This window comes from Charadrius vociferus, unplaced genomic scaffold (genome assembly GCF_000708025.1).
Source record: "Charadrius vociferus isolate BGI_N301 unplaced genomic scaffold, ASM70802v2 scaffold2, whole genome shotgun sequence".
Classification (NCBI taxonomy): domain Eukaryota; kingdom Metazoa; phylum Chordata; class Aves; order Charadriiformes; family Charadriidae; genus Charadrius; species Charadrius vociferus.
Window position 1 is genome coordinate 7,249,632 of NW_009647595.1, and position 18,760 is coordinate 7,268,391.

Genomic DNA, 18,760 nt, shown 5'->3' on the forward strand with positions numbered 1-18,760 from the left:
GCAGGTTTGGGTCACAGTTACCAGGACTGTTTTTATTTTTTATATACATAAAGGGAAAATGTGTCGTGCACATCCTCTGCCTGAACCAAGGAATACTGAAATATAGCCCTATATTAAATTCTTTTAATGTAGTTTAACAGATCATGTAAGGACTGCTTTCTTTTGGAGACTAGCCTATAGTGGACTGGTTAGGACTTCTCCAGGCTGACAGAAAGTATGGGTTTGGGGTCTCTCATGCGGCAGAAGGAACTGAGGCACATTACTGCATGAATGTTCCAATACATCAACACTTTTGTCCCTTGCTGTATTGTGGTAGAAAACAGCTGCGACTGTTGTGTCTGGTGAGCAACCATCCTTGCCAGCAGGTGTTAATTAGTAGATTATGCCATAAGTGGTTTTAGGCACAGAAACTTGCTAATATCTAATCTAAATGTACCCTCTTCCAGTTTAAAAGCATTACTGCTCATCCTATCACTCCACTCCCTGATAAAGAGTCTCTCCCTATCTCTCCTGTAGGTCCCCTTTAAGTACCAAAAGGCCACAACAAGGTCTCCCCGGAGCCTTCTCTTCTCTGGGCTGAACAACCCCAACTCTCTCAGCCTGTCCTTATAGGAGAGGTACTCCAGCACCCTGATCATCTTTGTGGCCCTCCTCTGGTCCATGTCCTTATGCAGGGGACCCCAGAGCTGGATGCAGTACTACTCAAGGTGGGGCCTCAAAAGAGCAGCATAGAGGGACAGAATCACCTCCCTTGGCCTATTCACTCCCTCCCATTACTATAAATTCATACATGTCCTTTTAGTTAACTAAATATCACAAATGTACACTCATAATCCAGTTATGCTTCTTAATACAGTATCCCAAACATATATGCATGAAGAAATTCATACCTTTATTTACTGGCATATATGTTTAAACAGAAAGGTTTTTTTAGGGAGTCTCTGGAGTCCTGTGGGTTATGTGCTTGAAGATCGTTTCACAAAAGAACAAAGGACTGCCAGCTCAAAGGTCAAGGGAAAAGTTAAGCACTACAACAGGAGTGTCTTTATTGAGGAGACAAAAGAGCCTTTAATGCCCTTCCACTCTTCCCTCTTTGATGACAGCATGTGCAGGTGTTGTACTGGGGCTGTAGGATGATGCATTCTTGTGGAGCCGGCTCATTAGGCTGGTTTCCACCCCTGGAAATGCTAGTCACAAGTAAGACTGGAAAGACACTGTTGGAATAATTTTTGGCAGGTTGTCTGCAATCCCCCAAGAAGGAATTTAACCAAGGTTACAGAAAAAGACCCCCTCTTTTAGAAAAAAAAAAAATAAAAATCATCTGTTCTTTAATAAGTAAAAGCAACCTGTGATTCACATTACATAAATAACTCTCCCTCAGACACCAGGCTAGTGACATAAAGAGGAAAATGGCTCGTATTAAAGTGTGAATTTTCCATTCAGCTTCTACAGCTCCTCTGAGTTAGAAGCACTATTTTTCTGATTTATTGTATGAGAGCTGATGAGACTGCAAAGAGATGAAGTGTCTTACAGGCCAGTCATTTTATTCTCATATGAAACCCATGGACTTTAATTTTTCAGGGAAAGATTTCTGTTTCAGCATCAATGCTTCATATTGAGGATGGGTCCAAACTCAAATCTAAGACTGTCTGTGTGTTCATCTTTGTTTATTTGTGTAAACTAAAATGCTGTAGCTTGATTTTATCTTTAGGTCTCAGTGATGTTGGACTACATCTCAGCTGCTGTTGCAGCAAAGCTTACAGATGTCTGCTCCTGTATTTAGGGTTTTACTCTTTCCTTTTTGTCACATCTGAAGCTGAATCTCCACCCAGTGTAGATACATTTAGAAACATGACAATTTAACTCATAGTGTCAGCTGACATAGTGACAATACGGCTAGTGCTGCAGAGAAGGCAGGGGAAAAACAAACGTCAAAAATAACTATTATTTCATCAAAGCAGGACCTTTTTCACGCTTAAGTATCTTACCAAATGTCATCTTATTTCCCTTCTCTCCTCAACACTTCTGCCTAAGGAAAATATTAATATTAATTAAGTTTCTGTTTAGGCCTTTCAGTAGATGGATATATAGTGAAATCTTTTCCTCAGCTCTATTTTATGCCAACATATTCTTCTTCCTTTCTAACTGTCACTTTTCTCTTTAATAACTATAAATCTTTCACAAGTATTATAGCATGATTAGAAAGGGAAAGTAGTGGTACATCACATAATATTACGTTTCTTAGACGAAATATTGAACTGAGTTCTAATTTTCATTTAAAGTGTTCTGTGGTAATGATACAGGCATTATGGAATTTGTTTCTATTAATTATATGCATCAACATATGCAATAATAGTTGATGTAACCAACTGAAGATTAAAAAAATCTCAGAGCTCTCATTGCTTCTGTGTTGCGCAAAGGAAAAGAAAGCTGAATAGGAGAAACAAGAAACTAAGCTAAATTGCATTCTTCAGTAAGCTATGAAATGGTGTCTCCTTTAAAGTTATATGATTTATATAAGATGATAGAGCAGATCAAACAATCCTTTATATGGGATTATAAATTACTACTTTTATTTAGAAGTAAATAAGGATTTATAAGGATTTAGAAGGATTTTCCTTAAAATCTAAAGAAACTGCCTCAAGCTTTCTGCAATTTACCTCTTTGTTTTGATGATAATTCTGAGCAAAACCCAAGAGTTTGAGTAACAGTGTCTATTTTAAAGAGTTATGATGACTCTAGTTAAGCTGATTAAGAACTAATTAAGTGATAGATCTGAAATCTAGATGTGAATGTACAATCCTCATTAGTGGAGGATCCTTCTAGGGAGGTTTTGAAAGGCCCACTTTCCAAAAGGCCTGTCAAGGATTTACAGGCAAGTATGAAACCACTGCTAGTAATATTTGCAGAAGGAATAAGACTGGTAGAATGATCAATTAGCATGCAGGCATGGTGGCCATAACCAGACAGCAAGACCATAAAAAATGCAAAATAATACGCTTCAGTATAATAATGTCATCACTGTATGTTCAGAAACGTGATCTTTGGACAGTGGCGAAGGAAAGAGAGAGTAGAAGGAATGGTGATGATCTGCCTCCACCACACTAGTGGAGGTTAGTCCAGGAACACCGCTTTCAGCGCTAATACCTGTGCCTTAAAAGAGATTCTGAAAAATTGGAAGCAGTCCAAAAAACTAGCCCCAAAAATTATTTGAAACAATAAATCCTACAGAGAAAAATGCCTCAGAATGAGTTTGGTCTGTTTCTTTTCTGAAAAGGAACCCTGAAAAGTGGCTTGATCAAAGCACACAAATATGTTGCCGGAGAAAATCAGTGGCTACAAGATGGCTCTTTTGTCTAGGAAAAATAGTTCATTGCAAGAATCAATGGGTGTAATTCAAAGTTAGAAAAAATCAAATGAGAAACAAGCCATACTGAATTAACAGTGAGAGTGTTAAGGCACTAGAATAGGCTCCCAAGATACACACATATTTCTTCATCTCCTGGGACCTTCAGATCAGGACCAGACATTTTTCCAAGAGATACAACATTGCCAGGTGTGAAGGCTTCATACAGTGTCTGTTAGGTAGGTTGATAGGTTCATGTAAATCACAAGTCCTTAACATTTTTGTCATGGACCAGTCAGTGTCCACTTCCAAAATTTTCCAAAGTCAAAGGTTAAGCCCAATATAAGATTTAGGCCCTTCTATTTTAGGCAGCTGGCCCCTCCATACAAGTCCAGAACCTTTAGTGAAGAGTATTGATTTCCTATAAAGTACAGAGAAAGAATTAATCTCCTTGGGTTGGACAGAAGGACCAAAAGCCATGCAGAGCTTCTGTTCCTCCCTAGGGCTGTTGGGCATCTCTATTGTCAGGACATCAGGAAAGCATCAAGACATCCAGGTCTCAGAAGCCACCACCAAGGAACACAATCAAAATGCCTTTCTTTTTAATACATTTTAACTAGTCATGGTTAGATCACTTCAATCTTTGTAGTTAAATCTGTTCAATTTCTGCAGTGATTCTTCACTGAGTCTTCCACCTTTCAGAGGATTGATCTAGACAACTGGATGAGTCTCACCAGTCGTGTGTAGAAGAGAAAAGTAAATTCACAGACTAGGAAAGAAAATGCATGAAGGAGCCTAAAGGCATGAATTTAGTGACTGGGACATTCACCTGGGAGCTGACTGTCCTGATGATGGAGTTTTGCAGACAGAAAAGTTATTTCACCCCAAACTCTGCAAATTTATGGGTAAGAAATTAATTTCTTGGCTATGTTAGACCAAGTGGCATATTTGTTACTGCTTCTTTAAAATAAACTCATCCACATTTTTGGGATAGCCGGTCCTATGTGGGCATATTCAGTGTTGTCCATGAAGTTTTATCAGTTTAGGACTATGACAGAAATATTGCCAGACAGTTTAAGTACGAGCTGTATGACAAACCACAGAGAAGAGGGAAACCTCTGGGCATTTAAAGAAGCAAAATTTTCAATTCCTATGAAATATTAAAACCAAGAAGGGAAGTGCCTTCAGGGTTAAGTGGCAAGTGAGGGAGGATTATATGGATTATACTTTTAGATATAAATGCCTTCCTTGTTCTTAACTCCATTATTAGACCTAGCCCTTCTATGCAAAATCTCAATTGGTTAAATATCTAATCATTATGGAATGATTAGAAAATATGGTTAATGTTCATGAAAGAAGAATCTGTTCTGCCAAGAATGTTAGGCAAAATTGAAATGTAAAGCAAGGCAATAAATCATATTGTGTACATATTCTTCCTAAAATACTTCTGTGACATACATACATTTAATTTGGTTTAAAATATGTTTCTTCGGTTAGGGTAGCTATTTTTGTCAAGCCATACAGAAGCAAACATTATTCCTATAAGCTTTCTAAAAGACAGAACTGAGGTAACTTCTTTCACCCTGCTTGGTTTTAATGTAGATCAGAGTTGATGGGTTTTTTTTGTTTGCAAAACAAATATTGTAGATTGCATTTACGAATTTGCCAGTGTCCAGGCAATGGGTTATGGCATCACTCTGTACGTGAGAAAACACATTGTTATTTGAGATAAAAATAGCTGACTCAAAAGAGCTTTGAATAATTACAGAACTGTTGCCTTTCTTGACTTCAATTTGAAAGCTGAGGAATGAAACCAAGGGTCTTACCTGTGCAACATGTGCACAAATACCCCATGCCCCTGAACCAGAAGTGTATAACAATCAGTGAAGGATGTAGACGTGTACATCAGAGCATGTCACTCTAGGCTTCCTTCATAGTAAATAGAGAGCATAGTCAATGATATTCAGGATGTAATTTCTGTTTTTCTATAGTAGGTGCCTACATTTGGTTGGATAAAATATAAGCTAAACTCCATTAAATGTACTTCATTGCCTACACGAGCAGTCTTATTAGACATCTCAGATGTTGGCACCTAAAGATAGTCACATGAAACAAAAATTTGACCAAAGAAACATAAAAAAAGGAAAAGAAAATGTAAGCCTAGCAAAACTGAGCATGTTTTCTGCTTGTATTTTTGTGCTTTGCTTTTTTTCTAAGCAGTACTAATTAAGTAGCAACTAATTTTCCTAATGTAATACATTTCACTACTGTGTTTAATTAATTTCATTGTTGAGTTAGATAGAATCCAATCGAAAGACTGTAAAACCTGCCAGTAACTAACCATTGCAATGGCTGTGGTGGCTGATTATATGTCCTTTAAATGAATAGGTCTTTTAACCTTCCTCAGTTCTTAGTAGAAAAGTCAAAATAAAGCTACGGTCGAAAAAATAATTCATTTTCCAGCAAGGACCAGAATTACAAAACTTCCTTAGACGTTGTAGTAGGAGATCTGCTCTCATGCCATTCTTGGTCTAGCACTACAAAAGCACAAAGTTCTGATGACTGTCTGAGATTTCACTTGCTCTCAGAACCCATCACTTTTGATAAAACTTGTCAGTTCCTTCCAACATCAATGGCTATATAAAACCCCAATGGGAAAAACCTGAATTCATATTCTTCAACTTGATCATAGTGTATTTCCCAAAGCTTCCAAATACAGAGTTGACTTTACATTCTTTTCCAAATAGACTGTATTTGACTCACATGTGCTAGTCGATCAAATCTGGCAAAGAGTTCATTCAGCATTCGGACCAGCTCCTGGGCTGACAGAGTTGTGGAGAGGTTGGTGAATCCTTTAACATCTGCAAAAAGAATGCTAAAAAAAAAGAAATATATTAATATTACATTCTATTTCCTTTGATAACTGAATGTGCTAAGTTATTTTCTAGTCATTTACAAGTGAAGGACCATTTTAAAGTCATGCTACCTTTGCTCTAGACATTTGGAGATTCTGGAGTACTGAATACAAATATTGATTGAAGGGACTAAAGAAATACTACGAAGTATTAAAAAGGGTTTTGCCAAAAATGTGTTATGCGGTTTTGGAATTTCAGATCATCCCGTAAGATATAGTTAAGCCTTAATGAGCACAGTGGTCCCCATTTATCAGTGAGAAGACTGAGGCACACTGCACCTATAATATAGAGTGTTGTATAAGATAGACTTGGCATCCAGCTGTCTGTTAGTATCTGACAGTCTTCTTTGAGGGTGGGTTTATTTATAGCCATTTTTTACAATGGGTTTGTTTTGATTGATTTCACTTTTTAGTGTGATTTTCATGCTTTACTTATCTATGTGTCATACAAGACTCAAATCCTAAGACAAAAGACAGATTCATGACAGTCTTGATATATCCAAAGCTTAGACTACCTTTATTGTATCTAATATTAGGGACTTGACAGAAGTACCTGAGTTAGAAGTATTAGTAACCTCTATTTAAGGTACGAATCTTTATTTGGATTATTTCTTGTTCTTTCCATTGACTTCACAGGGAGCCCGGTGTGATTATACTTTGAATTTAGGTGCATCAAATCAGATGACTAAAGTTATGATAGGGTCTTAGTCAACAAACTAGCTGCAAACAGAGCTCTAATCTATATTTCAGCAGCCAGTGAATTTTCCAGCTGTGCAACTTTGGCTGTTCATTATGCCTATAATGAGCACATGTGAATATAGAGAAACATACATACACACACACTTTAAGTCTGTGGTGTGCAAGCTATCACCCAGACCAAAGCATGTAGCAGCTCAGTACTTGGCAGCTGAAGAAAGAAAAGTATTACCTACTTTAAAAAGTAGTAACATTCAAAAAGACACATATTGTGCTGGCACAGACTGAAAATAATTTCGTTAGCACTTCAAAGTCAACTAATGACTGGTGTTACAACCCAAGTAGCTGTCATTTCTACAGTTTTCATTATGAAAACAACAAAACCCCCTAACTGGATACTTTTTTTAGGGATTCATATTCCATTGGTTAAGGTAGTGTTCAGTACTCAACATTTAGGAAAAAATAGGGTGAAACCCAGTTCTGGAAATATCTAGTCCCTGGCATCTGTACTCTAAAGCACATGGAATTTTCATTCTAAATCTTTTTCAAGTGTAAATAATGTTTCAACTTTTCACCCCTGACTCTTTTCCATTCAAACAGAAGGGCCATCTTCTCTCTATTTTGATTCTCCTACAGCAACACTTACTCTGAGAATGAAAAAGGGTAATGGAAGACATTTTAATTTAGTGCAATTCAAACCTTTTGTAAGGGTCCCTGATACTTTCCATCAGATTTAATAAAATAATGTCTGAGCTACTGTAAGGCCACAGAAGAAGCAGGTAATCAATTTACTCTTCTGCAGAAGTTCAAATTATGTTTATTGAACTCATCCAGTTATATTTGGGTTTCATCAAAAAGCAAAGTACATGTCTTCCTAACAAACCATGTCCCATCAATCCAAGGATGCTTTTCTTTCACTTCCTTCAGTGATGGCCACCCAATCATTTGCCCTTGTGGTTTAAGACAAACTTATGGTAAATGCTATTGGCTTAGCTAAATATTCTGATGGTCAGGAACCACAATAAAATCACAGATTCTGTAACATCATGGAGTGGAGGCTGATCATTCTGTTGTAAACGTACAATGAGGACTTATTACTTGAGTAGCAGCTCATAGGATAACTATCACCTTCCCACTAATTTCAGGAGTGACAAAATTTAGAGAGAGGAATAAAAAAGGAAAGTGGAATTAGGAGAATAATAATAAGAATGATTGAATGAAAATGGCAACTAAGCAGAGGAGCCACATGACATGTCTACATCTTGGAGAGTAACTTGCAAGTCTTTATCTCATTTCTTAGTCTGTGGGATTAACCAGAAAGTCGTGGCAGAATCTGTGTCCATGTGCAGGCAGGGCTCCTCTTTCTGTGCAACCATGACCCCTTAATTAAAGTGAAAAAATACACAAATGGTCCAGCCCCAGTGTTCGGTTCAAATGGGTCTTCCCAGGGCAAAGGCACGCAGCCATCCTAATGAGTAAAAGAAGGCACAAAAGTGCTTGTCTGCTTATGGATTAAACAAGGGTACAGTGATTTTCTAATTTACGAATTAATAAAGCAAGAGGGGAAACTCTGAAACAAGAGACACTTAGCAGCATCTGAGACCTTAAACATTAAAGCGTCTCCTCCACACACCTGACATTCTCATAACGATGAATGTAGATCTTATGAAACTGGTGTTGCAAATGTTCATCTTCTACGTTGGTCATATCATTTATCATTTCCAGGACTACAAAACGTGGTAAGACAGAGAGCACCAGCCGTTCCTAAAACAAAGAGGAAACCAAAGCGTCAGTATCAGTCTGAATTAGTACTTCACAGGAAACTGATTGAACTCTGCCCTATTTAAAGAGCTGGACAACTGGCATTTTAAGATGTGACCCTCCCCTCTAAAAATTCTAGCTCAGGCCATTTGTGATAATTCACAGTACCAACCTGAGTCCAGAATATGGACACTTCTCTCTCCTTCCCTTCCTAAAAGTTCTTCCCTCTAATATTTCAAGTTAACTTGTTGTTTATTTAAAGATCCATCCTACTTATTACTTCCATTACAAGCTTCTCACTAAACATCACTTAACAAACATATCAAGCACTGTATTTCAGGCAGTGGTAGCTTGACTAACAGGTATCATAAAATCAGACTCATAGAATAGTTTAGGTTGGAAGGGATGTTAAAGATCATCTAGTTCCAACCCACCCTTCCATGGGCAGGGACCCCTTCCACTAGACTGGGTTGCTCAAAGCTCCATCCAAATTGGCCTTGAACAGTTCGAGGGATGGGGCCTCCATAACTTTCCTGGCCAACCTGTTCCGTTGCCTCACCACTCTCAGAGTGAAAAATTTCTTCCTGATATCTAATCTAAATCTACCCTCTTCCAGTTTGAAGCCATTACTTCTCGTCCCATCACTACATGCCTTTGTAAAAAGTCCCTCTCCGGCTTTCTTATAGGTGCCCTTCAGATACTGGAAAGATGCTATAAGGTCTCCCTGGAGTCTCCTCTTCTCCAGGATGAACTACCCAAACTCTCCAGAGGAATTATAGGCCAGAGGAATTTGAAAGTCCTCAGCTGCAATTATTTATTAGAACTTAGACTGTGTGCTTAGGATTCATAAGCTGTATAATTAATAATAAAGCTGGAGAATAAATAAAGCAAAAAAGATGCAGAGGAACCTGACTCCTTTTCACTTAGTGAAAAGGACAGCATTTAGACAATCTTAGTTATATCGTCAGAGATTAAAGACAGGGATAATATAAGCTAATGCACATCTAAAAAATGTTTTATGGGAAAGATTTAGCCATAGACTAGTTTGTGTGTTAATAGGGTTAAAATAGTTTACAGAAACTAAGTTTTAAAGTCACTTGGGCATCTCAGAATCTTTTCAACACTCCGTGGCATCGAAGTGCGTACATAATTTTGACAAATGGGACGGGGCCTCAAAGTTCCTTGAAACCTCTACATGTAAACTCAGAAATAAGCATTTATATGTGTCAGTGAAGCAGGTTTCCAGTATGATTCATTTGGCTTGTGGCCCACTTCACCTCTTTTTTGTAGATTCCCCCAGGACAGATCTGAGCTGAGCTGTTCTGCTGACCCAGAGTTGACCGTTCTTTTTCCCAAAGGCTTGTACGACCTTCCCTCTCCCATAACGGATTCACATCTGTTCACATCATACAGTAAGGGCTGTACAACAGCAGCCACCGAAACAGTTCATGGAATATATAGCCTTCTCCCATGCCCAAAGATATGTGGGAGTGGAGAGAATGGGTTGTTCTGCAGATGACAGCCTGCTCCTGGCCATCTTTTAGGCCCTAAAGGAGCAGATAGGCTTTCACTCATTCATTGTATGGACATTCATGGCAGAGCGCTTGTCAAGAAAGAAGAAATTAATTTATCGGGAAGTTTGTAAAATGGACAGTTGGTTGCTGGTGGTGTCTTCATTGCAAGGGTACTCGTGTGTCTTCAGCTAGGTCAGCAGAGACTCCTCACATGACTGTTCTGTTCAGTTCTTATGACCTGGCTGGCCCATGATCCTGTGCAACAACCCCAGTCCTACATAATTTGTCACTATTGGCATATTTTAACCACATAGTAAACATTTCTTGTATATCTAAACTACCTACAAAAGACTAGTTCCAGTTCTATAGACCATTTTTGCAAGGACAGTTTCCATTGGGTATTTATCAATGTCCTGTCTCTGCACAGTTTAATCTCTTCAGCAGCATGAATCACCTGGAAGAGGTCCTGGATGGGACATGACACCCAGAATTTTCACTAACACATATAACATATAAATGGGACTAGACAAAGCAGGAGTTGTATGTGGGAATTTCTAGAACTGCCCAAAATTCCCAGCTCCTGTAAGAGTCTGTTAGCATTTAATTGTGAAGGTTCAGCCAATCTCATGCTCTCAGGGTGGTTTCATGTTAGTCCATTGTGTCCAACCAGTCTGTTATCTCATCTATACAGAGGACTAGCCGAGAAGCTGCTGGATCACGTGGAGAACTGGAGACTTAAGTCTACTTTGTGAGCACACACACTCCTCTGGTGTAAAACCCACAATGTCTCAGTTACACTTGTAATTCGAGTCCCTTAGCTCTTTCCGCACATGTAGATGTGTTACAGAGTTCTTCCGAGACGGGTTGACTCTACGGCTTATGTTCAATAGGTCCAGTCATGTGAAGTTGGCTTAAGCCCATCCTCTGCTACTCGGAGGGAGGTGCATGAACTCCCTGAGTTGGCATTTGCAGATTGTGCACCCAGGACTCAGGGCTAGCACATCTCTTGACTCACTGATTTAGGTATGGAAGAATGCAAATGCATTTAAATAAAGCCATTCAAACTGTTCCTCTCTACTAGGAACATATTTCTGCTGTGATTTTTCTGTGTCTCAGGAACAATCTGGAAGCGTAAGCACTTTAAACGAGTTGAAGTGACATATATTTATATACATGCACGTTTATTAGTAATGTATATTATTAATGTATAGAAGTAGAGTATGAGTGCATATTAGTTTATTATTAGTGTGCATATAACACATCTGTATATATTAGTGTACAAATACATTTAGTTTTTGTGTACAAGTACGTATATACATATACACAAAAGTGCTGCTTTCCAGCCCCTATCATAATATAACTGCTAACCAAATTTAAGTAGGGCCAGGCAAGCCCTCAAAAGATTATTGAATTCTTTCATGAAAGCGCTAGATCATTCCCTGAGAGATTTCACAATGTCCCTGTTGCAGTGGCTCATAAGTTTGACAGCTCTGGCAGATTTTGCAAGTATCCCACCCAAATCTGCTTCTCTGCAAATTAAGCTTTCTTTTTATCCTTTCAAAGTGGGTACGGATAATCATTGATTACCTTCTTCCCTGTAACAGTCTTTCTGTGCTGAAATACTGTTATTGTGTCCTCTTACCCTCAGTCTTTCTTTTCTAGATTAACCAGATTTGTCCAATATTGGAATATATCACTCCAAATCACTGTGAGGCAAAGCTAGCAGTTTTTCACTGAACTGGCTCCAAATTATTAGCCACCTTTTGCTTTACAGGATTGCAAAGAATGAAATCTTATAGAACTAAAGAAGACGATGTCAGTTCTGTAAGCTACTTATCACCAAATTCCAGATGACATTTGGGGAATAGGATAGGTCTAGGGAAAGCCAGAGAACTTTTAAATGGAGCACATACAGAGACTGTAGAGAGGTGGAAGATACCAATGAAGAAAATCCTCCCAGGTAATGTCCATGGAGGAAACACAGTGCAGTGTGAATCTCTTCCTGTATTTTCAAGGCAGTTTAGGGATACTAGTGTAGAGAAAGCACTTACATAGTACCAAGTCATATGGGGGGGTGAAGGTGGTTTCCAGACCAACTTTTCCCTTGTATACTTAGGAAAGGAAATTATTTCCACAAACACTTTCCCTGTCCCACTCCACCCCACCCATCACGCTTTAAGAAAGGTCCTTTGCAAGTCTGGGAATTGAGATCAGTGTTGAACCCAGACATGAAGTAGGAGCAAAGAGATCAAGAAATCCATTTCAGAAATTAATATTCTCAAAGGTTTCAAAATCTCTTTAGTGAAAATATGAATATGGAATAAAATAAGTAATTCAAAATAATGTCATATAAATATATGATGAGAAAAAGCACGAGTCCTGGAAATAGCCTTATAAGTTTTTCAAGGTGTTCAGAAATTCTAATAGATTGCAGCTCTTTAGGGCTAAGTCTTACTCAAGCTTTAAAACTGTAAGGAAATAAACGTTTTATTACTGCTACTGTCAAGAAATTCTTAACCAAGAAGCTGCAAAGTAGACCATAATCTTAATTCCAGAGGAGCCCTGGTACAGGACAGAGCCCATCTTATAAAATCTAATTACTAGTATGAAGCGAAGTTATCCCAAACATGGTAAATGGATGTGTTTTGTTTATGATCATTTCTAGGCAGGCTTGATCCAAATCTTAACATTAATTTCTGATTTTTTTTTTGGTCAGCTAAGCCTGGTCTTGCTTTGTGTCCTGTTCTAGCCAGTCAGGTGAAAAATTCATTTTTGGCTTTGTTTCTTAGCTATGGCTATTTTCTTTGATTTCTATTGCCTTAACCTGGGCTGAAGACCCTAACTTGTACAGCATTTGCATTTTCTATGCATATTTTTTACTCATTCCTTATATTAAGAACAGTCTTTTCTTCTGTTTGTACCTCACCTCTCAGACCTCAAAAGAGTTTTGATTTCCTAAAGGTCTATTTTGGTCACACTCAGGAGAAGTATAAGGATAAAAGGTGATTTTAGGTTTGTTTAGCAGAATATGGTTTATTCTTGTACCATAGCTGTAAGGAGAGCACCATCCCTATTGAGTACCATACAGTAAATACAAGTGAAAATGCACTCCAGGGGCAATGCAATGCTTCTTGGAATTGAAACTCTAAATCTTACAAAAGGGAAGGGGTTTGATTCTGAGGGTACAGGTACTTCTATCACCAGGATGGTATCTTGGCATTTAGCTCGACACTGCTTAGCTAGCTTTCTCGATGCAGTTTCTTACCCCCATGGTTGTTTTAGCACACTCCAATGAGACAATATTTAAGGATGAAGACTGGACCACTTTTCACAAGTACCAAAGTACATAGCACCCAGGAGTCTTGGCTTCAGTTCCTATCAGTTTTCTTGTGGAAGATGAAACATATTAAATACACTTTCTGCTTTCTGCTAGAGAAACTGATGTTGAAGTTGTTGTGAGGTAATTTGGTATTAGCAGAATATGACATCAATTAATACTATCCAGGCTGTGGGGTATATCCCTTCTTGAGGGGCAAAAGATGTTCAGAGAGCACAAGACAGAGCAAAGAGGAATGACAACTGGAATGAGAGAGAAAGGCAAAACAATCATGAAAATGTTTGGTCTGATGGCAGCAGGATTAGAGACTGTGGATGAAATGTAGCCATAGATAAAACATCTGGAAAAATGAAGGAACCCCTCCCCAGCATTTGTAGGAGGCAATATCATTTCTAACTTACAGCTTTTACAGTGAAGATCATGAAGAATTCCCACTCTGAGCAGTCTTAGTCAGTAGTTAGTAAACAAACCTCAGCTACAATGAAAACACATTGTGGATAAACACCCTCATTTGTCTAGATGGCAGCCCCAGCTGAGGTGAACTGTACATTTACTTAAGAAGGCAAAACACATGCTGCTAATAGCTTCTGCTGTAGTGGAGGTGTGTATCGCTCCATTCTGGGATGGCAGCATTCTCCTGTGCTCCTGCCTGCATAACATGCTAACATGGAAGATGAGAGAACTGAGACTCTACTAATCTTTAATCCACCTGTCCTGCAAACCTTCACTAAATCAAGGACTGCCTTCGGGGGGGAGAGGAAAAAAAATGATGCGAGGCAGTGATAGCTGATGCAGAGCAGGCAGTGAGCTATCATGCAGTGACTTCATCCTTTATTCTAGTAAAAAGCCCAGCTCAGACCTTCTGTTTTCCCATACAGGTTGTACTAATTTTAGCATATCTGCATTGTCTTGATTTTTTCCCACCCTTCCCACCTGGGAATTCTGCTATCTTCCGCTCTTCTTCTGATGTGTAAACACTGTGTGGTGCTTGTGAGAGCAAGAAGAAAACCAGTCCCTCAGGAGGTCCTTTACACCCAGGTTTTCATAGGAATGTCTAGCCCTGAGGTAGCTCCACTCTCAAGGAAATGTCCCATGGCAACTTAAGATGGCATGTTTGGGAACAGCTGCTGGTGGATACTCGAGGAACCAGAAATATTTTTGATATTTTGCTTTGTTCAGCCTCCTATAATTCCTATAACAGAAGGCACTGATTCTCTTATTTCTTTACTATTGAGATACATTGCTCAATATGACCATATAATAAATCCATTCTTTGAATAAATCAGATCAGTCTTTCAAGGAGCCATATGATTAAAGTGTTTGATGGGTTCCTGTGAAGAAACTTTCACAATAGCACAAAATCTTTTCACTGTGAAAAGAAATACATTATTTCCTACCTTATCCTTGTAGGAAGACAAATAGGGATACAAATTCAAAAAGAAAAGAAGATAAAAGAAAAAAGCAAAAAGAAATCCTGGTTATTATTGAACTGCTTATGAAATCGATGATAAAAGAACATTAAAAAAGGCCATTTCTTCATAAACATATGGCTAAAATGGAGAATGTATGTTTTTTCACAACAAGAAAAGCTTACACTCCCTGTTTGCATTCACTTAAAAGGTATCAAGCAATGGTTCCAGCACATTTATTTAAAATAAAACATAGTTCACTTGGCACATGCTCACTAAGCCAAGAAAAATGTGCCCAGCACATTTGATATCTTACCCTTCATGCTACTCATTAAGGTAAGTTAAACGTTCTTGGCTGCACATAAGATCTGGCAATGACCCATAGAAACAGAGGTTAATTAGTATGCCTCTGCTGCAGTCTTCCTCTATTAATACTGTAGCATGTGAAGAGCTGTTGTCAGGATCACAATTGAAAGTGCATATACAGTTTATGTCGCTATTCTGTATTACGTATGTCATACTATGGAGGAACACTGCAAGAAAAATAACATATAAGTGTGTATGCATGTGAGTGTGTGTGTGTCTATATATATTTTTACAAGATGCTCCAGCCACTAGTCAATTCTCTGGTACTGAAACATTCAAAGGACAGAAAATTCTTCCTTCTGCAGGCACCAGCTGTCCTTTGCTATTCCAAGCTGCTCTTACACCACGCCAGACTGACAGGGTGGTGGGGGTGTTGAACCAGGGCCCTTCCAGAAATCAGGCACAGAGACTCCAGTGTAGATCATGTGCATCTTTTCTTTTCCTACGGTTGATGTTAACGATCTATGGCTCAGGATGTGTCAGGCCTTTCATATCACTTTGCTCCAATCCAGCAGTTAAAAAAGATTTTCAGTTATCCAAGAATGAATGTCAGGTCACTGTCCCCTTCATATAAGGATCTTTGCCCCATAACTCCCCTTTTAACCAGTTAAATATTATTATTCCCAGTTCACAGATTCAGACACTGTGGCACAGAAGAACAACGCAAATGTGTAGAGCAGTAGTATATCACAGAGAACAAAATTACAATTTTTTTATAGTCTTTGGTACCTTACTATTAGCATAATTTAAGACTCCTCATATTTCTAGTCAGTCTCTCTTAGAAGACATACTCAGAGAGGGAGGGAAAGACACAAGAAAAAAAAATATCTTTTTTTCAGAGAAAGGCCAAATAAAGAAGTGTCATGAGCTCTACGGTGAAGGAAATTACATTATCCAGCTTTGTTGAAAGCTTCTAGTTGAGCAATTGGTAAAGTGGAGGCAATTCAAAGGTGAACAGCAGTAGTGTGGTTTGAAAAGGAACAGAGATATATTTTGTTCAAGAGAACAGACATAGAAGAAAGAAAATAGCAACAAAGGCATGTTATAAAAGAGCTGGTGATCTATTCTCCTATTAACCATTCATGACATGAATCAGCCCTAGTCTTTAAGATGGAACGGTCAGAGTTTAGAGTAAACAAATGAAAAAAAAGAACCTTTAGCCAAAACAATAACCAAGTAAAAGAAAAAAAGACCAGTAGAAATCACTACACATAACAAAAAGATAGTAGAATTCAGGTCTGGATTCAGACACCTGAATTTTGGTGACTACAGTGTAGGTATGCCTAAGCTTCCATTTCATCCAGTGAGTCTGGAGAAATACTCAACAGATCAGGTGTAAATGTCTACTTTGGTGCCACTCAGGTCTCTCAGTGCCCCGTTGTCTGTATTGACTAGATCTCAGCTGACTGTAGCGGGAGCTCAGAGGTGCAAAGAGCATGTAGTCACCTAGTTTAGGACGTGTCTAAATATGGAGCTGACTCCTACCCAATCCACTTCTGCAGAAAATTTAGGAACAGTGAAATAAATCCTGCAGTGATAAAGCAAATTAACTTCATGAGTCACACGTGTTTGTTTGAAGTCCCGAGATGTAACACTGATACCTTCTCTACTGCCCACTTCTTCCTTTATGCATCTGCAATAGTCATTCTTTGTTGAACAACTTCTCTGCGGTCTGTGCCCTGATCCCTTGTGTCCCTCGTGCTGAAATCAGAGGGTATCAACAGTGCTTACAACCGCACAAATGTAGCTAGGCACATTCATGGAAAAGTGGGACATGTCCCTGATGAGTAAATAACAACCTTTGGAACAATTTTTGAGAAGACTCAATTAACCAGTGCACAAGGTCTCAGTCTTCTAAATAAAAACTGAACGGGAGACCTTTCCACTGGTGCTGATCAAAGAAAACAAAATACCAACAAGCACAAAACATCAACAAGCAATCTGGGGCCTGCAGGAAGTTGCCAAGAGGAAGGTCAAACTCCCCACGGTTTCCCTGCAGATCACTTGAGGGCATCACCCCTACAGGGTCTGCTGTCTGCATAAGCTCCCTGCGCCAACTCCCCTTACATGGCAAATGACAAAATGCCACCCATACTGCCCTGGGATTTTCCTTTGTTTCTCAACATCTTTATCAGAGTTGGCTTTGACAAGGGATAGAAAGCCCCTCTTGAATGACAGTTCAATTCAGGATTTGTTCTTCCTCCTCTACACATACTTTGAGATGGGTGAACCTACATGTATCTTGTGGGAGGGAGTCTTTGGATTGCGGAACAAGTTGCTTATGGCTGTTCCCAAGACACTTCTGTAACGCTGGAGTGGACATACTCCAGAAATGTTTAACTCGACAGAGACTCTAGAGAAACTGCTCCATACTTTTCATCTTGATTTTTAAGAATCATTTTTCCAGAACCATCAAGCTTGACTTTAACAAATTTTACAATTAATATCATAGAGGCTTCATTGTCTTAAGCACTGAACTTAATAGTATGAGAAAAAGCCTGTTCAGGGCAGTGGTTTTAGCCTTTCCAGAGCACATGAGCTTTTGTTATGTTTAGGGGAAGTAGATAAAAATGGTATTGTTTTCTACTGAAAAACTGGCAATGTTCAAAATAAATGTAATTATTGGAGATGCCGCTCTAGAAAATGGGAATTAGTAACTCTCATTACGATGAACAGCTCTAAAGAGAATTTCCTTTATCCTTACATAGTGCTCAATGTACGGTCTATTTGCAGCTGTTCTTTCTTGTGCATTACCAAGACAATGGCAAGTAATTAAAAAATATACAGGGAACTGCAATATCTAGTATGTTCAGACTTATGGGGTTATAAGGTTGCCTGTTAGCTTTTACTACTTACTGCTGCAATGTGCAATATGAGCGATATCAACTTTCTTTTATTTGAATTTAGGCAGTTACCATTCCCACTCATCCCATCCTTGGCTGCATGTTCCATTTAGGCATCTGCTGTTCTCAAAGAGAAACAATGCCAGATCACACAGGAGGTTTTGGAGTCTCCTTTTGTTTAGCTGTTGGCTACGAAACATAGCGAGTCTCATCCAAACTGATAACCCAGTGTTTATGAGAGTCATGACTTTTTATAACGGTCTCTAATTAGTTGTTAACCCAGAAGTGTTATAAAGTTTGTGGTAATGCAAGAAGGAAAAACACTTCTTGTAGGAAGGAGATTTTATCCTATTGTTTCCCCAGTACTGTTGTCCAGAACAGCATGAGACAATGTATGTAGCACATGCTGAAGGGAAGGACTGCAAGATACTGCTGGTCCTTTGCTTTGGTTGGATGATGAATAGTCCAAAAATTCAAGTACCTGAAGCCACATTACCAAATCTTGGCAGGGCTTGATGTTTCACAGTCTATTGCCAGGTGTCAAAGGAGATGCCTTTCTCATCAGCCAGTTGGC

The 18,760-nt window shown here is 38.8% G+C and overlaps 1 protein-coding gene across 1 annotated transcript in view; it reads right to left on the reverse strand.

Moving 5' to 3' along the window:
• ADCY8 (adenylate cyclase 8 (brain)) overlaps positions 1 to 18,760 on the reverse strand; it is a gene marked incomplete at its 5' end in the record, with an annotated part of 130,876 nt that overhangs the window by 70,686 nt on the left and 41,430 nt on the right. The window contains 2 exons of the mRNA XM_009881017.1: positions 6,110 to 6,221; positions 8,590 to 8,720. Coding sequence (XP_009879319.1) covers positions 6,110 to 6,221; positions 8,590 to 8,720 — 243 coding nt within the window. The remainder of the gene's footprint in view (positions 1 to 6,109; positions 6,222 to 8,589; positions 8,721 to 18,760) is intronic.